This window comes from Aegilops tauschii, chromosome 7, assembly GCF_002575655.3.
Source record: "Aegilops tauschii subsp. strangulata cultivar AL8/78 chromosome 7, Aet v6.0, whole genome shotgun sequence".
Taxonomy (NCBI): Eukaryota; Viridiplantae; Streptophyta; class Magnoliopsida; order Poales; family Poaceae; genus Aegilops; species Aegilops tauschii.
Window position 1 is genome coordinate 117,816,508 of NC_053041.3, and position 17,336 is coordinate 117,833,843.

Sequence of the window (17,336 nt, forward strand, 5' to 3'; positions counted from 1 at the left end):
GACTTGTTGCTTTCTGGGAGATCAATGAATTTGGCAGCTCTCCGGCCAACATTCGAAAAAGAACGCTGCGAGCTGAACATGGGAATTCCAGGATATATGTTTTGAATTATATGAGTGCCTATTTCTGCCTGGAAAAGAAAACCCCATCCACCTTCTCGGTGAGGGTCAATATCCAACCACCTTCTGTTTCACACCGTATTTTATTTCCATGACACTGCGCCACTGTTATCGGATATCATTTAAAATAATTTCAAAATATTGCCAGTTTAAAAAGATAACACATAGCATACAAGTTAACAGTATTGCACCCATGGCCAATACCCCGTGCTCCTACAAGCAAAGCGTAACATCAAGCAACAAGATTTTTGATAAATTCATACACTTTTATAGTACTTCAATTTCAGCTTAGTAATGTGCAACTGCAGAGGTTTAAAAAATAGAGCATACTTTTTAGAAGTTCAACGGGAAGCAATTCAATTGCAGCACAAATTGTACAAGTATTTAGGAACGGAGGGAGTAGAAAGATACCGCCACACTACAAGCAGGGGCGAGCGGGTAAAACCGAGAAACAAGAAATCAGGGCTGCCATGCTAAACAAACCAAACAAACGCAAGAAAGTATGCCCGGGGGGAATATTTCAGCATACATAGGTACACTATATAGTATAAGTGAGGCAAGTGCTGATTCCGAGGAACTTAAAAAATACACAATAGCATCTCCTCTGTTTTTGTTGAATAATACAAGGTACATGTATCAAGATATCCCAGCCTAACGGGTTGAGGGGAAAATGGTGATTTCGAGACCACCTCAACTCTGGGGGGAATATGTCAGCGGTTCATATATATTTACACAGTAGAAACACGAGCGACGGTACAACTTTCCAAAGAATAATACACACTACCTACATTCTTTCTTTCCTTTAAGAAAAATAAGAACAATGCCTATCTACTCACCCCTAGAAGAAATAGCTGGCCAACAGCAAACGAAGAGGGTTTTACACTTCGCTAGAGGACTAGTTGGATGGCTGTGACAATGCGAGATCACAAATCACAGTGATTATGCTAATGGCTTCTCCTCGCAATAGTCTTACAAAGTGTTGGGAGCCATCCTGTAGCTTGAATATACATGATATGGTATCAGTACCAAAAAGCCTCTCCCTCAACAACCCATTGCAGGAAATTGTGAGATAACCCCTGAGCGTGTATCTCTGCCAGGTCACCTTCCTGAAAATTTCAAATGAAATGACTAATTGTTGGACGAAATGATATCACCGTGTGCATATTTTTCTTCACCCTAAATGTGATCACAATGATATTCGGCCAATGCAATAATCATGCTTTGAAGCAAAAAAAAATCCAATTTGTAATCAACAAGTACAGGTTTGCAGTTCCAGAAGGAAACACTTCTACTGTTTACCAAGTGAAAGGGGAGAACGGGTGTTATCCCGGGTTGTTGTCATGTTCTCTTTTGAGTGGACAAATGCTTATGCATGACGAGGGAGCATGAACTTCGAAACAAGATAAACGAAAGAGAACATGGCGCTTGTTTCTCAGCTTGGGTCCAGGAAATTAGGGCAGAAGAAAGTTTTGTGAACCATGATTGCAATGCACAAATAGCAAGTAGGATTGTTAGATTGATCAATTGCACTAACCGTTATCCCAGGGGTTACACCACGTGCACCATTATCATTCACGTTAGGAGTACTTACGGCTCTTGGTCTGCTCAAACTGTCAAACATAATGTTCAACATAAATATAGTGAGAAGGACAGAAAAATCTTCTTGATATCAATTTTGAAAGTGCAGTATTAATGAGCAGTTCCATGGTCACGTCACTGTAATTAGGGATAGTAGAACAAATGGGCAAATAAAGCAAGAATGAATTAAAAATATTCATCCTAGATCTCGTTCGGTATAAGTATAAAAGATGGCATGGCCTACATAGCCCGTATGTCCCATAACTCTACTGCCTATACGAAACTCTTGCTAATGGAATAAGAGAGTGTTCAAGGTTGTGACTATCTCTCCTTAACATATCTCAGTTCAGTGTCTAGTTTCAGTGAGCATTGGATGGACACTTCAACAGACTGATCAGAGAACACATGGCAACTATTACAATATTTTAGGTTGCCTCTTATTTATAGAAATCTGGTACAAACAAAGGATCTAAAGATTGTGTTCAAAGCAACCATTTTTGCAAGCTAGCTATTAATTCTTCAATGATAAATGTAGAATAATACCAACAGAAATAATGGAAATGTTAGACGAATGATTCTTTGTTGCCACATTTTGTGTGCATGACTGCATGTGTACAAATGCAACAAATAAAAAGCTTGATACATTCAAAGACACGGATACAGGATCAAAAAGGGAAAGCAGGGCAGTATGAACAACCTTCCATTGTCTGAAGCTGAAAGCCAGTCAAGATCAAGGAAATTTGAATCCCCAGAAAAGTTGCCATAGTCAAGCTCGCAACTGGTATACTTAATATGTGGCACTGTTGGAGTATAGCTGCAGTAGTTTTCAATAGAAAAGAGAGAATCATACCATAAGTATTAAATGTTAATTTCTGCGAGACACTACATTCGTATACCAAGGCATGCATTGGTATATGCTCTTGACAGAAAATGGAAAGGTGAAGTTCTAGAACCAGAACTCAGACAAACCTTAATTTTGACACCGCATCATGCACCGAACCAGACCGGCAGTTAGGAGGTTGTAGCTCATTTTTGAAATCACTAAATCCTGGTGTCGAAATTCCATTTGGGCCATTGCTGGACAGAGAAGTGTTGCTTTTACGAAGAATGCTGCCATCTGATCTTGACCTTTTTATCAGTTGACTGTGACAAATATACAACTCGGATTATTGATAAGATGGATTTTATTGATTTGCAAAATGCATGTGCAGATAAAATAAAATATGGACAATTCTTTAATGAGGTGGCCCTAAGATCAGTTTGGAAACACTATGGAAATGTATTTTGTACGGATGTTTTTTTACCAGGTTGTACTGTTTTCAACAATAGACAACTCACTCTGTTTCAGGACATCAAATCTAGCGAACCTAATACACAAGGATTCGAGTGTAATACCAAGAACAAAAGGTAACAAAACAGTGAGACGCTGCCCTTACAAAAAGGTAAATGAGACGACTAAAAACACATCTTTCTGTCCTAACTTCAAGAGCACAGGTGAAACTAGCTGTATGCACTGGATGGGGTCTTTTGTTTTCTCCTTGGTCGTTAACTGTGGAATGACACAAGACAATCGCCTTATATTATCACAATAATGAGATGCCCTACACATTACAAGTTTTACCGGCAAAATGTTTTTTTTAACTCCAGAATTAAAAAATGATAACCATCAAACTCTGCTGGTCAGAACTTCTGAAGTGAACAATCTAGGGTTGAGTTAGCACCCACTTGTCTAAATTTCTTTCTCGTCCGATATTCACATGCAAGCACTACTGGCCAGTTCTTGTTAATAGCATTAGTAGCACTGTACTAATTATGCTGTTGCTGTTAGCCAACAAATAAATGCACTTCACGTATAATGCCAACATCCATGTGTAACCCAAATTGGGGGTACATTGTTCTAGTAGTTCAATCAAAAGGAAAAGTGTGTGGTATTGTCATATGCATTCAAGAAAACCATCATAACCACCATATAAGTTTACCTTGTTTTGTCATCAAGGACATTCTCCCCAGCAACAGACTCTGACTCCCAAGGTGCAAATTTTTCCTGCTGCGGTCGGTGGTAACCCAAGAATCTACAATTTTAAGAACGCAAAACAAGTATAACAAACTCAGTACATACTATTTCTTATTAAAAGTACATAAAGGGATGTGTAGTGAACACTGAGCTTAACCAAACATACAAATTTATGGCTGCCTGTTTGTAAGCATCCATATAGGCATTACTGTAGTATCGCTGTAGTGTCCTGAAGAACTCTTGAGACTGAATAGCAAACTTAAGGTGCCCTCTCTTTGCAGAGAATATCTGTACATCAAAGATAAAGCCACATGTAGGTTCATCAGATGAGTGCTCAATGAACAGCTGAACATGAAGAAAACATGTCATATTGGACCTTCTGAGGCTCATCAATCAGCATAACCCAGTGAAACGACTGCCTTTTTTTTGTCCTCGAGCTATGAATCATACCCAACTTAAGCAACAAGTTCTCGTATACGGATTGGATACTAGTCCTCAAAACCAAAATCATTTTTTTAACTCCACTTAGATCCATGGTTCAAATCATTTTCTTGAAACAAATGCATGGCTATATAGTTATCCTGATATAATTGGCTCACTTTGAAAACTAAACCTAAAATAAAGAGCAAAACTAGAGTAACCATAAAAAAAATTGTGCAGTACAATCAAACCTATTTCAATTCCGAGTCTTCCTAAAATAAAGAGCAACACTAGAGTAACCCTAAAAAAATTATGCAGTACAATCAAACATATTTCAATTCTGAGTCTTCCTATTGACGTGAGTGAAGGAACTGAAGCTTATCTCACACGCTGAAGCAACATACCACATGTGAAATTACTGAAACAACAAGATTCCATTGTAGGAGTACCTTGTTGTGTGCAGCCGAACCACCATACTGCAAAGCAAGTGTGTCACCCATCCGCTCATAAAAGTGCATCAAATGGTGGGCCAAGGGGGAGTCTAAATCAAGCTCTGGAGATTCTACAGAACCAAGTGCATGCAACTGGCGTCCAAGAGAAGCTAAACCATAGGCATACTGAGCAACATTTGTGCGGTCTAAACAATCTATACAGTTCGTGCGCAATACACCATTTTGTAATTTGGGGGGCTTTACTGTTGTAGATCCATTGTTAGTGGCTACATCTTCTGCAATTCCACTAGTGGAGGTATCAGAACTACCACATGTATCTTCTTGGGATATGTCACCATTATTATCGATACAGTCTGTGTTGCCACCGTCATTTTTGTCATCACATCCACGAAAACCACAACCATTCCTGTAAGGTGTGAAACGAAAAATCAGAGATAACACAAACAAAAATGTTTGTCTTTGGATTAAGGCAGTATCCTATTCATGAGGTAAAAGATAACAGCCGCTCAAATTAAATGGCAAAGACACCATTACGGAATAAGAAATACTTACAATGGAGCATGTAAATTAAGGGAGCTCCCGGGTGTTTGAGCTGAGGAAGCTTGACAATAAAAGAATTCTGTCAAGTTCAGAGCTTCGAATGCCACTTTCATAAGTACTTGGAGGGCATTTGCATTTTTGCTGAAATAAAACTCGCTTCAGTAATGCACGTCAAAAGCATCTAATAAACCACAACTGGAAGGTGTACAGCACAAAGAATTGATACCTTCGAGTGCTTTTATTAAGATCCCAATGTAAAAACCTCAAATGATTTTCGACTGGTAGACCATTATTTATAATCTTTATTGCTTTGTCAAATTCTTGACGAAGTGTGGATTCCCGCGGTTTCCTTTCGCGTGTCTTGACATAGCAGCAAAAAAGAAGGTGAGAGCATGAGCTTTTAAAGTAACCTTCAACCACATAAGTGAAGGTCTCCAAAACTAACTTTGATCATGCCACTGTTCTGTTAGATGTATCTATTGTAACCTATTTTTGAAACCTCATAAGATTATAATTTTAACAAGGGGATTTTACACATTTGCCATTAGTTCAACAACTAACTTGTGTTCTGCTGTAGCTTTTTTATGAACTATGCACATGCCACTGTTCTGTAAGATGTATCTATGTATATGCCACTCTGCTCTTTCTAGGTTCAGTTAATGTCCGTTAACACTCTTTGACTCCATACTCTCTCCCTCGACGCCCTTCTCTTTTCTTACACCCACAGGTGCTTGAGGACTCGTCGCCACCCCCCACTGATCCTCGCCGGCCCGGTCGGGGAGGCCACTAGTGGTGCCTTGGTCGGCCTCACCGCCGGTGCTAAGAAGCAAGGAGGGGAAGTTGAAAAGTATCATAAAACAGCCACGGACGTTTACACCTATGTTTTTAAGGCGGTAAAGCGTCATAAGGCGGAGGAGGGCCGCTCTGACGCCTAAGCGCCAAGGCGAGGCGGTAAGGCGAGGCAAGGCGACGCCTTAAACATTGCAGGAAAAGAGTTATCGATAGGTCTGCACATATTAATACTAGAAAAAGAGCAATGGCTGAGAGATGGGCCACTACTTATGCACCTCCCAGTGGCCCAAAAGCCCATCTAGTGGCCATATACACCCCTGTGACCTAATTCCACTATCTCCTTCCCTTCTTTCCCACCACAGCCGCCACGGCGCCACACCCTTCTGGTCCTCCCTCCTCTTCGCAGTCCTCCCTCCTCCAGTCCCCCCTCCTCATCATGGCCCCACCCTTCTCCCTCACAGCAGCAAGCCCCAGGAGCAGCCACAACTAGGGCAGCCAGGAGCCTCCAATCCTCCCTCCTCTTCATGGTGCGGGAGACAGCGGGGCCGTCATCTCCAAACCCCAAGAGCAGCCACAACTAGGGCAGCCACAGCCGTACACTTCATGTCTGTCTAAGGCGGGGTGGACGCCTTGCCATCCTGGGGCGCCTCGACGCTTAGGCGACGACTAGGCGACGCTTAGGCGACGCCTTAAAAACATAGGTTTACACCACAAACTTGGGTATAATATGCTTGCCTAGAAGCAGCCACATGGGTGGAATACTTGCAATGAGTCAGATACTTGCAATGAGTCAGAGTTGGAATAAGAGCACATACTTACTGGTGGGCCTATGGGTATTCCAATCGTTTGACATTGCAGTAAACATTTAGTGAACAGTAGCAGAGCGGTGTGGAATATGTAGTAAATACACCTAACGGAACAATGGGATATGTAAATAAAAGATAGCATAATGATGTATTTTTCTGAGTCATTTCTACCCGGACTATTTCACATGGTTGGTCTAAGCACCCACGAAGATATTTAATATTTTTAGTCAAAACTAAAGCAAGTCGACTGCACACATTCAAGGATGAAGGCATGAAGCATCCATCAGAAGTCTCACCGCATAATAACAGTGTGGGACTTACCTTAATCAAGTTTAAGATGATGATGGGATCTCCATATCTCCTCCTAAGATTTTCAAAATGAAGCCTGGTTGCTTCATAATTATTGTCCTTCTCATGCACTGAAAGAACAAGCAAATTAAAACAACTGAATGATATTCCATGCAGCACAGAAGGATTTCAATGCTTACATATGATATCAGGCTTAATAATAAGCTTTGATGTCTCTTGGGACCAGAATAGAGGAATAGAACCCCTGTTCTGCACAACAGAGCTTATTTGCCTAGGTCCAAGTGTGTCATCAAAAACAAGTTGCTCAGTCTCGACATCATTTGCTACTCTGCCCTCCTCATTCACACCTCTCCTTAAATACCTGTTCAATACGAGTGGTGAGATCAAGCAATGCAATGGTCCATATTTCCTTTAGAATCTCACCCATTCAAATCAGATAACAAACTAACAGGAAAAATATATAAGAATAAAGGGTTTCACAAGTGACAAACCTGGTTCCAGCATAATGCCTCGATCGTCTAGCAATGAGAGTCAACATAATGTCCTTCCCAGATGTTTTGATTTTATCCTTGAATTAATTAAGTCAAATCAAATAATTATACTATTAAGAAAATGGTTTCCTAAGAAGCATTTACAAGTAAAGGAAGTTATTTAATCGTACAGCAAGTGTTCTTTGCTACGTCTACTTTAGATAAGTTTTTCTCATAGAACAGAATGAATTCACAATCGATGCATATCTTACGATAGATAAAACATTTGGAAGAGTGTAAAGTTTTGCCACATCTTATAACTGTATCTCAATATTTGTAGCCTCTCCTCTTCACTATCGCATGATTTTACATTTTTAAGTGTGGAAAGTAAATTTGAAGACATGGTACTGTTACTAGTCTAGCATCAGAAAATAAAAATAAAATGCCTCACTAAGTAGTAAAACAAATGAAGAAAATAAACAGGGAGAAAATTTAATGTGCCAATATCTGTCAGACCATGCAAACAGTACTTGCGATAAAGGTCCATTTTATGGTTGCAATCTACCGTACACACAAATTCTCTCGTTTAATATGACATCACTAAAAGAGATCAATCACATGGGGTATATACCTGTTTAAAGAAACCATAGACTAACGCAACAGTCCAGCAGGTACTTTCCAGAATGTTACGAACCCCTCGTGTTAGAAATTCATTCCATACAAACATTGTGTCATATAGGTCCCATCCTTCCTGTGGATCATTAAAATTCTTCTGGAGACTTCTCATGATATGGTACGAGTGGCTGAAAAAGAAGTCTTTCCTAAGATCTATTGTCTGCAAGAGCTTCTTGTACCTGCACGCATAGTAAACATCGTTTTATAAGGACACATAAAGTGTTGCATGTGGGTATAAGAAATAAATAAATAATTAAATATCAAGAAACAAAAATCAAATGCTTCACAAATAGCAAATATTGTCAGCAATCAAATTTTGTGAACTGGTGTGAAGTCTGGGACATCAATGATATATGGGATACAACATACCTGTTCTCATCATTGGAATTTAGAAGTGTTGGCTTCATTTTGGAACTAGATAACTCGATCATCGCAGTCTTGGTAACTTGGTAAACTGCATGGCCAAATATAGCACCAATTTTTCTCTGCTCGGTGATAATTAACATGTAATAAGGCCCAAGGAACTTAATGAAACCTGTACAGGAAATTTATCATTGATGCATAGTCATAACAAAAGAACTGCCATCTATTAGCATGGTATCATTATCAGAGAAAGATGGGATAATTTACCAATGATTCCACAACAATTTGTAACAAAATTGAGTCCACCAGTTGACCTATGGTCTTCATCTAGAGTTTTTCGTAGATCAAGATATTCGCTGTGTGAGTACATGGTAGAATCCTCATCTATGTTGAGCTCTGATGGCTCCATTCTATCAATCTTGAGCAATCTCCATAATGTTTTGTCAGTGTTAGTTCCGAGAATATAAAATTTCTGCAAAAAAAAAATCACAATTTAAGTATGCTGAACAACATCAAAAGCAAAGCTACTTGCATCATGTTATATGATGTCAATAAAACTACAACTACCTCTGTTCCAAGATAGATGATGTTTGGAACACGTCCATTCAAACTTGTCATTTATCACATTAATGGATTAAAATATACAATGGTTAGGTGCAAATCATACCATAAGGTTTGTCATGAAAAATAATTGCATAAATTTATCTGCCAATTTTTACAAAAAATAATGGTCAAACATGCACGCCGCACAGTGGGCAGAGTAAAAAAAATATCTTCTACTTTGGAAGAACAAATGTCCAAAGTGTGGGCATTCACACCGGAAACGAGCAAATATCCTGCAAAACCTCAAAATAAATAGTGTTTATTTAGCATCGACTGACTCCCAATTGGCCAACAGTGATATTTTTGCACCATAGGAGATCAGAGAACCGGACGGCCCACCCCAACCGTAACTCTCTCTCTCCCCCCAACTCTCCATCTTTTTCCTCCATTCCGCTGGCTCTACTGCCACAAAGACTGGAGGCGATCAAGCATTTCCTCGAAACCCCCAAGCCTCTAGTGATACATACCCCCAGACCCTAACTCCCCAACTAGCATCACCTCTGCATCCACCTTGCTATGGCTGCGAAACCGCACCCGCGACCCTGCCAGCTCTGACTCTAACCCGTCTCCTCTCCACTCAGCACCACCACATCTACATCGTCGCAGGCTTTTGCACAGGCTAGCCAGAATCGAAGAAAATGGGACAAGAAGAGAAGATTTTTTTTTTGGCTATTCAATTGTTGCCAAATTGAAAATAAGTCTACAGTAAGATAGCAGTTTAGTAGATAAACAGTAAGAGATCACACAAAAGCAGCAGTGAGTAAATATTGAAAATAAGATTCAGAAACTAAAAGAAAAGGCATAAGGCTCTCGTTCTGGAATCAAAACTCCAACACTAACCTACAAAGCTATTTAGAAACAAAGAAAGCCTCCTTCATTTTGTAACCAGAGATGAACAAAACGCAACAGGAGAAACACAATCCCGTATCTCCTCTCCCGGCACGGAATGGAACAGCACCATCACACAGACAGCTAGAAATCTTCATGAGCATCTCTCGCGATTGTCAGCCTGCACCCCCCCCCCCCCCCCCCCCAACTCCAAGCAAACCAAAATCACGAGCACAGGTCGTGAACGCAATTCCCAATCACAGCAGTGACACGGAATGATCCCCAAGTAAACCCATATCACGAACAGCTGCAGGTGAGTAACATCAGGATCGCAATTCCGAATCTCGGCCTCGGCCGTGGCATGGAGGCCATCCAGATTCCAGGCGGCCACAACCCGTGCCGTCGTCCACAACAGAAGCCACGCGCGACGCAGCCCCCTTCCGAAACAGACGACCCGGCAGCTCGGCCATTTCCGTAACCACACGCTCGCTCGCCCGCCCACCCGCCCGAAGCTCGCGCGGGGTGGGTCGCCGAATCAAGCATCAGCAAAGCAGGAGGCAACCAGACGAGGAACGGCGGGGCGGGCAATGTGATTTTGGGGGGCGAGGCGCTCACCGAGTCGGTCTCGTACAGCTCGAAGCTCTCGAGGCAGCTCGCGTCCGCCTCCGCCCCCACTTGCGCCATGGCGTGCCGAACGAACGGATTTCCCCCGACGCTGGCCGGCTGGGCCTCGACCGCCGCCGCGGGGCAGATCAGAGCCCCGCCGCCCCCCGCAGGGACCCTAACTCCGCGCCGCCCGGCAGCTTGAGGTAGAACATTCCCCCGGGGACCCCGCGCGGATCACAGCGTGAGCGCCCGCGTAGCAGAGCCCGTAACGCGAGGGAGCCCTGCCGCGGCGAATGGCCGCGCCCCCGGCGTGGGATCCGGGGAGCTCGGAGGCGATCCCGGGCGGCCTGGCCTCGGCGAGGTGCGGTGGCGGGGTGGGGAAATCTGTTGGGGAGGCCGGGAGGAGGAGAGGGAGGTGGTGGTGAGGGAGGCCGTGGAGAGAAGAGGAGATGATTATTTTCGCCTGCCCTCCCCTCTCTCTTTTCTGTTGGTGCGTTGGAAAAATCCGTGAGGCGTCGTCAGGTCAGGTCAGGTCAGGCAGGGGGTAGAGGAGGAGCAGAGAGGGTGAGCTGGCCTGGCCTTATTGGGTTAGTTTTTCTTTCTTTCTTTCTAAATTGTTTTTCTCTGATGGTTTTGTATACGTTTGTGCTACTACTGCGTCTTAGATTATGTCATGCCGACTCGTGTATACTTTTCAGTTTTTGTATTAGAAGCTTTCAGCTGTGGCATTGCGTTGTCTCTAGCTGTTCGAGTTTTATTGCCAGTGTGTGTTCAATAATTATAATAATTATTCCCTAAAGGCTGGGGGAAAGCCGTTGGAGATGATGCTTTGGCGGAAGAAAAGCGAGATATTATGATCCTTTAGGGTGGAGAAAAATGATTCTCTGGCAACATCGTAATAAAAATGGCGAAAGAAATTGCGGTGGGTGTGGTTTCAGGCTACACAAGGCGTATAATATGACAATATGATGCTGGTGCATGCATTATTAGCCCATTTAAGCAGTTGCTGTTATTTTAAAAGGGGAGGGGAGGCAGGGCAGGGCAGGGCATATTCGGGTGAGGGTGACAAAACGGTGGCTGATTGGCGCCGAAAAACGTGGCTGCAAATCCTCCACCTGCCCGCCACCCCTGGCACCGCCGCGCCGGGCGGAGCCGCCGGTTCCGACGACGGCATCCGGCGGCAGCGGTTTGCCCGAGCGAGCACGGAAGACGGAGCGTACGGGCCACAACCTAGACAAGGAGGAATACGCCACCGGTATTTGCTTGTACGCCATATAGTTCGCAACGTGCAAAACGTCAGTCAATAGCCAAGATAAGCACGCACATAACCGACCAGTCCACGGCCCACGGGAACGACCTGCTGACGGGAATTGAGCAGCTCTGTTGTGTCCAGGGAGGGAGAAAGGGAAAGAAGGCGCTCTCCTCTCGCGTGTTCACGTCGCCGGCACGCGTTGCATCGCGTGGACGCGACCGAGCGCGCGCGGCCGCGGCGACGTGGGGCGGCCCGGTTGGCGCTCGCGCCCTCGGCCCGGGCGCCGGGTCTCTGGTGGTGCATTTTACAAAGCGCGAATGATTGGGGGGGCGGGGGTCGCCCGGCCAACGGGGGAGCGCCACGGCGCCGCGGATCCGGTTCCTCGGCCGGCCGGCGACGTCGCTGTCCTTGTTTTTCCTCTGCTCTCTCGTCCCGAGCCGTTTCCGTTGCTGGGCGGTTGGTCTCGTCCCGCGTCCCACGCGGAGCAGCCGACCACTGGATAGACTGACTATGTATGGACCGGTATAATCAACTAGTACCACCCCTACGCTACGATGAACCTTACGTGCTGTGCATCGGTTGGCAACGGGGCTGGTAATAGCATCTCCAATCAGGTCCGTCGCCGCTGAGCTAGTGGAATAGATAGATCGAGTGCACCTAAGATGAACTGTTGCTTACAGGTCGCCGACTAAGGAAAATTCCAACTGACATGCGGGATTTGCGTTTTTGGCAGTCCGAATAGATCCTGCATATCGGTTGGCCGGTAAAGAAAATATATGGCGTCTTGGATATGCGGCCCCTCTGCCGCAATATACACGGCACCGGGGGCATTTAGGGTTAGCCCCTCGGACCCCCTCCGCCGCCAGATTAGATTTGCTCCGGCGAGAAATCATGTCCTCCTTTCCTATGCTTTTTCCCTTCTTCACAAGATCGATGGTCGGTGGTGTTGGTGGAAGCCCTGGCAGCACATCGTGTCGCCTCCGAGCAAGCGTCGGCGGCACGACGCGGAGGTTGGTAGATTGGAGATCGAGGCAGGCGCGGTGGCACGGCCGGCTCTCCTGGAGTGGCGGCGAAACCCTTGGGGCGCCTTCGATGTGCTCGACGAGCACATCTTGTCGCACATCAAGAGGTGATGCAAAAGCACGGCCACGAGGAGGAGGCCGGAAGCTCCTCCCTCCGCCCTCCGATGCCGGAATGGCGCAAGGAGCCACTACTAGGGAAAACCTTATACACAAAATCTTAGCAGCAACGCGGTTTAAAAACAAAGTGCGCTACTGCTAGTTCGACTTAACCACCCGCGGGCTCCTTGCGCAAGGAGCCACTACTAGGGAAACCTTATACACAGAATCCGGCCTCCCGATCCCGAGCCCGCCCTCGCCGCCCCTACCTCTCTGTCGCCAAGCACCTCCCCGCCACCGTCTCTGCCCTCTCTATAAGCCCCCACCCCTCCCCACCCCCCTCTCTCTGCTTAGTTAGTAGATGTTTTTTAGTAGTAGTAGATGTTAATTTAGGGTTCATAGATAATGATTTTTAGTAGTAGTAGATGTTAATTAGTAGTAGTGGTGGTACTAGTTAACTAGGGCAGTATGGTTAATAGTAGATGTTTTTTTACTATTGTATAATGTAGTTTTGTTTACTGTTTTTAGTAAGTGTTTAAAATAATTAGTAAGTAAATTAATAAACTAGTTGAACTAGTTTAGTTTTAGTTGAACTAGTTTAGTAAGTAAATTAATAAACTAGTTGAACTAGTTGAATTAATAGAACTAATGTATTTTTAGTAAGAAAATTAATATAACTAGTTGAACTACTTTATTTTTAGAAAGAACTAGTTTTTTCTATTTATAGTAAGTTTATATTTAGTAAGAACTAGTTGAATTAATAGAACTAGTTGAACATGTCATATTTGTTGTTATTTTTTTAGTTTAAGCAATTATTCGGGATGTATTAGTGATAACTTATAGGGTTTTTGCTTTTGCAGAAATCAAGGAGCCCCTCCATCATCCCCGCCGTCGTCCCCGTCACCGACCCCCTCCGACCTCGAGATGAGACCAGCCAAATCTCCATGTCAATATGAGTCCTATAAGATATATATGATGTAGATCAAAACATGTATATCTTGTGTTGCTCAAATAGGATATGTGGTTGCCCAAGTGGCCGGTCATGTTCAGGTTACACCTCCGAATGGCCTATGTTTTGCCGGAGTGTTGATTAATTTCCGTTCCGGCAAATTTCAGGCGCTCGATATGTCCTTTTTTAGCAAAGGTCACGCCGGATTTTTTCGTGAATTCTGGCATGACTTGTGCTAGAATATGTAGGAAATATCGAGTGACCTGGATTTTCTCGAAAAATAATGATCTAATTTAGGTTTTTTAGTACATATATTTAATTGTACAAGTTTAATCTTTGAATTATGAACGTAGGAAATGTCGTACTCGGACGACGAAAGTCTCCCGGGGGAGTGCAGCTGGTGCCAAGACGATCGAGGTCTGTGCGACAGGTGCCCTCACCTGGACGAAGATCGGCGCTTCAGCATTAAGCTCGAGGAGACCTTCGATGTTGAAACGGTACGCAATGACGACAAGTGTTTTTTTTCGTAATTAAGCACGACTTCAACTATTTCAACGTCTACTTTTCATCTTTTACAATTCGAATAGCTTATCCCATGCCATGCAAGACCCTATGTCTTGGAGAGGATGGGTTTTGAAGACCATGAAAATTTTGAAACAAAGAAAATACACCTAAGGACCCATCATGATATGGATTTTGAAGTAAATCTGTACAATTCTCAGAGCGTAACCCATTTTGGTTGCCAAAATTGGGAAGCACTTTGCAAAATGTATGGTTTTTATGAGGGTATGATTGTCACCATGGATCTTGGTGATCCTGACATCGAGCAAAACAATATGGACATTTGGGTCCTTGTTGATACGCTTCCGATTCTACTGCTATGTGAGTTTCTCAAACATAGTTATTAACTAATTTATATTGTTTATTTCAAAATAGTTGACAGCTTATTTTCATTGACAGCTTATTTTCATTCTTCAAAGAATGTGCGGAAGATGGTAGACAAAATCCACTACACCGATGGCTCCGAATTAACTTATAAGGAGAAAAATCATCTGATCGCGTTTTGTACTTATCTTGAGAATTACAATACCTATTATCGAACTCCTCCAAATTATAGTGAATACGTGCCACTAGTGCACGTGTTGAACCACGATAACTTCTATGGAGATACCCTGGTAAGATTTTTTACTATTACGACATCCGTACATCTTTTGCATACTTCTAAAACTAGTACATCATTGCTAACTACGAAGTTATTACTATGTTTTTCAACAGAAAATCCCGATGGATTGTGTGCCTCATCTGATGTATCAGAATGGTCGCCTTGAAGTTCTGAACATACAACTAGGTCATCATATGGATCTCACATGTGCATATCGGATTCCTAAAACCGGTGAACACATGCTAATTAAAGATGGAAAAAATGTTTGGACATTCGTAAGGAGGTTCTTGAAAGCAACATTAAGCGAAAGGCAAGAATTGGAGACAGGATAATCTCCATTCTCCATAATGGAGAGTCAGGGGCTATCTTGTTTTTTGCTATTTTATCTTAGAGAATATAGTAGGTCCTAAGAGAATGTAGTAGGTCCTATGAGGTACAATATGTTTATTATGTGATACAATGTGTTAGAGTTGATGATGAGGAGTAGTTGTGATTATGACTAGTGACCAATTTGCTATGTGATGTCTCATTGATGAAAACGATGATCATGAGGAGGTGTTATATGACAATGATGTATTATGATGATAAGTTGTTAATGATATGATGATGATGATGATATTTATTATATCATTGGGTGAAACAACCGCGGATTAGTTTCAAGTGGATGTCCACATCCACTTGAAACTAGTCCACGGTTCTTTCACCCCGTGATGTAATAACTCATTATGATGTAAAAACAATCTCTAAATTCCTGTTGTATGAAAACTTGTATAAAGGTGTATGAATACAACATGAAATAAAAATAAAATAAAATACGAAATAATAGTAGTAGCGCGGGCAGGGAGAAGCGCTATTAGTAATTACCAGTAGCGCTCTTCTGAGAAAGCGCTACTACTAAGTCGATATAGCAGTAGCGTCGGTTAACGCACGCTACTGCTAACCTTTAGCTGTAGCGCCGTACCAGTAGCGCTCCTGCCCGCGCTGCTGCTAGGCTTTTCCCTAGTAGTGAGTAGGCGCGCCGCCGCGGCGTGCTGTCCCGCAGCACCGGAGCACGCGCGTGGGCAAACTTCTACCGCCTGCACTGCATCTTCGATCTGGCAGTGCAACGCCGCGGAGCGGCCGAGTGCGCTTGGTTCGAGGCGAGGCAGGCGACCGCCGTCGGGGACGAAGCCGCATCGGCGCGGGTGCCGGCGCTCCGGGAGGAGTACGAGCTCACGCCGGTGCTCTGCAACTCCCTCACGGAGCACCACCTCGGCACGGGCAAGTCCGGCTCTGGCTCCGGTGGTGGCGAGGATGAAGATAAGTAGAACTCCAGTGATCCAACTAGTCGTTTAAGTTTTAGATCTAGTATGGTAGTTTAAGTTTGAACTATCTATCAAGTGGTGTGTTATGTGCGGAACTATCTATCTAGTAGTTTAATTTGCTTGTATATGATGAACTATGCTTGTGGAACTACTATGATGTCTATGGCGCGAATTAGATGTTTCAAATCAGATAAAAAATCCGGGCACAATTTACGGTATCTATTTTATCGTCCCGTCCATCATCCCGCAAATTTTGTTTACTGAATGCTGTAAACGAAATTTGCAAGACGCCGGTATACTGGATCTGCTAGAGATGCTTTAGGCAGATATACGCGGAACAACTATGCATATGCATAGACGTCCCACACGGAACACCCGACCACTAGCTCCCGTCGATAGACTACGCATAGATGATTTGTCGCCACTGAGGCCAACTCCACCGCATGATCCCATTTTGTCTGGCCTTGTCCGTTTGAGGTAAAAAGGACAAATCGGGCGGCCCAGCGCGCGACGGCCCGGACCCATTTTGTCCGTTTTGTGTCCGGGCCGACCCATTTCGAGCGCAAACTTGCGCCGGGTTTGGGTCGCCGCGGACACCGAATGGACGCGCCGCTCGTCCGCGTCTGGCCGCGTGGCGGGGCGGCCACCTACCTCCCACCCGCCAACATCAATGCGCACGGGCGGCCGGCCCCACCTGTCATCGGCCCAATGGAAGGTCGCCGTCCTTCTTAAATGGGACCCGTGGACCGGTCGTCGTCCTCACTTCCCACTCCGGCCCCTCTCTGCCCCCTCGAAAGCCGACACGCCCAAACCCTAGCCACTCCCCGTCCTCGAACTCGCCGGTCGGCCGCATCCATGGGCCTATGGAACTACGTCCGCAAGGGGAAGCACGACCGCGAGGCCGGCTCCTCCTCGGGCCGCCGCCGCGGCTCCGTGAAGAAGGAGGAGCCCGCGTCACCGCCGCGCTCCTCCCGTCGA

At 44.4% G+C, this 17,336-nt stretch overlaps 1 protein-coding gene across 1 annotated transcript; it reads right to left on the reverse strand.

The window, feature by feature from the left end:
• Positions 1-695: 695 nt before the first annotated feature.
• Positions 696-11,119, reverse strand: LOC109759556 (phosphoinositide phosphatase SAC3). The gene is made up of 16 exons (XM_020318377.4): positions 10,583-11,119; positions 8,804-9,008; positions 8,543-8,708; positions 8,130-8,352; positions 7,520-7,596; positions 7,208-7,389; positions 7,041-7,138; positions 5,348-5,481; positions 5,134-5,262; positions 4,579-4,987; positions 3,876-3,997; positions 3,675-3,767; positions 2,665-2,838; positions 2,393-2,509; positions 1,652-1,727; positions 696-1,223 (listed from the first exon to the last, which is right to left on the reverse strand). Exons 1-16 carry the CDS (start codon positions 10,649-10,651, stop codon positions 1,137-1,139), a joined length of 2,361 nt encoding a protein of 786 aa, XP_020173966.1. The 5' UTR covers positions 10,652-11,119; the 3' UTR covers positions 696-1,136.
• Positions 11,120-17,336: the final 6,217 nt, after the last annotated feature.

Coding starts and splice junctions, on each gene's coding strand:
- LOC109759556 (XM_020318377.4), bottom strand. CDS start 10,651: ATGGCGCAAGTGGGGGCGGAGGCGGACGCGAGCTGCCTCGAGAGCTTC. Junction 4,988..5,133: donor CTTAATTTACATGCTCCATT/GTAAGTATTTCT, acceptor CACACCTTACAG/GAATGGTTGTGGTTTTCGTG. Junction 1,224..1,651: donor GTGTAACCCCTGGGATAACG/GTTAGTGCAATT, acceptor TGAAATTTTCAG/GAAGGTGACCTGGCAGAGAT.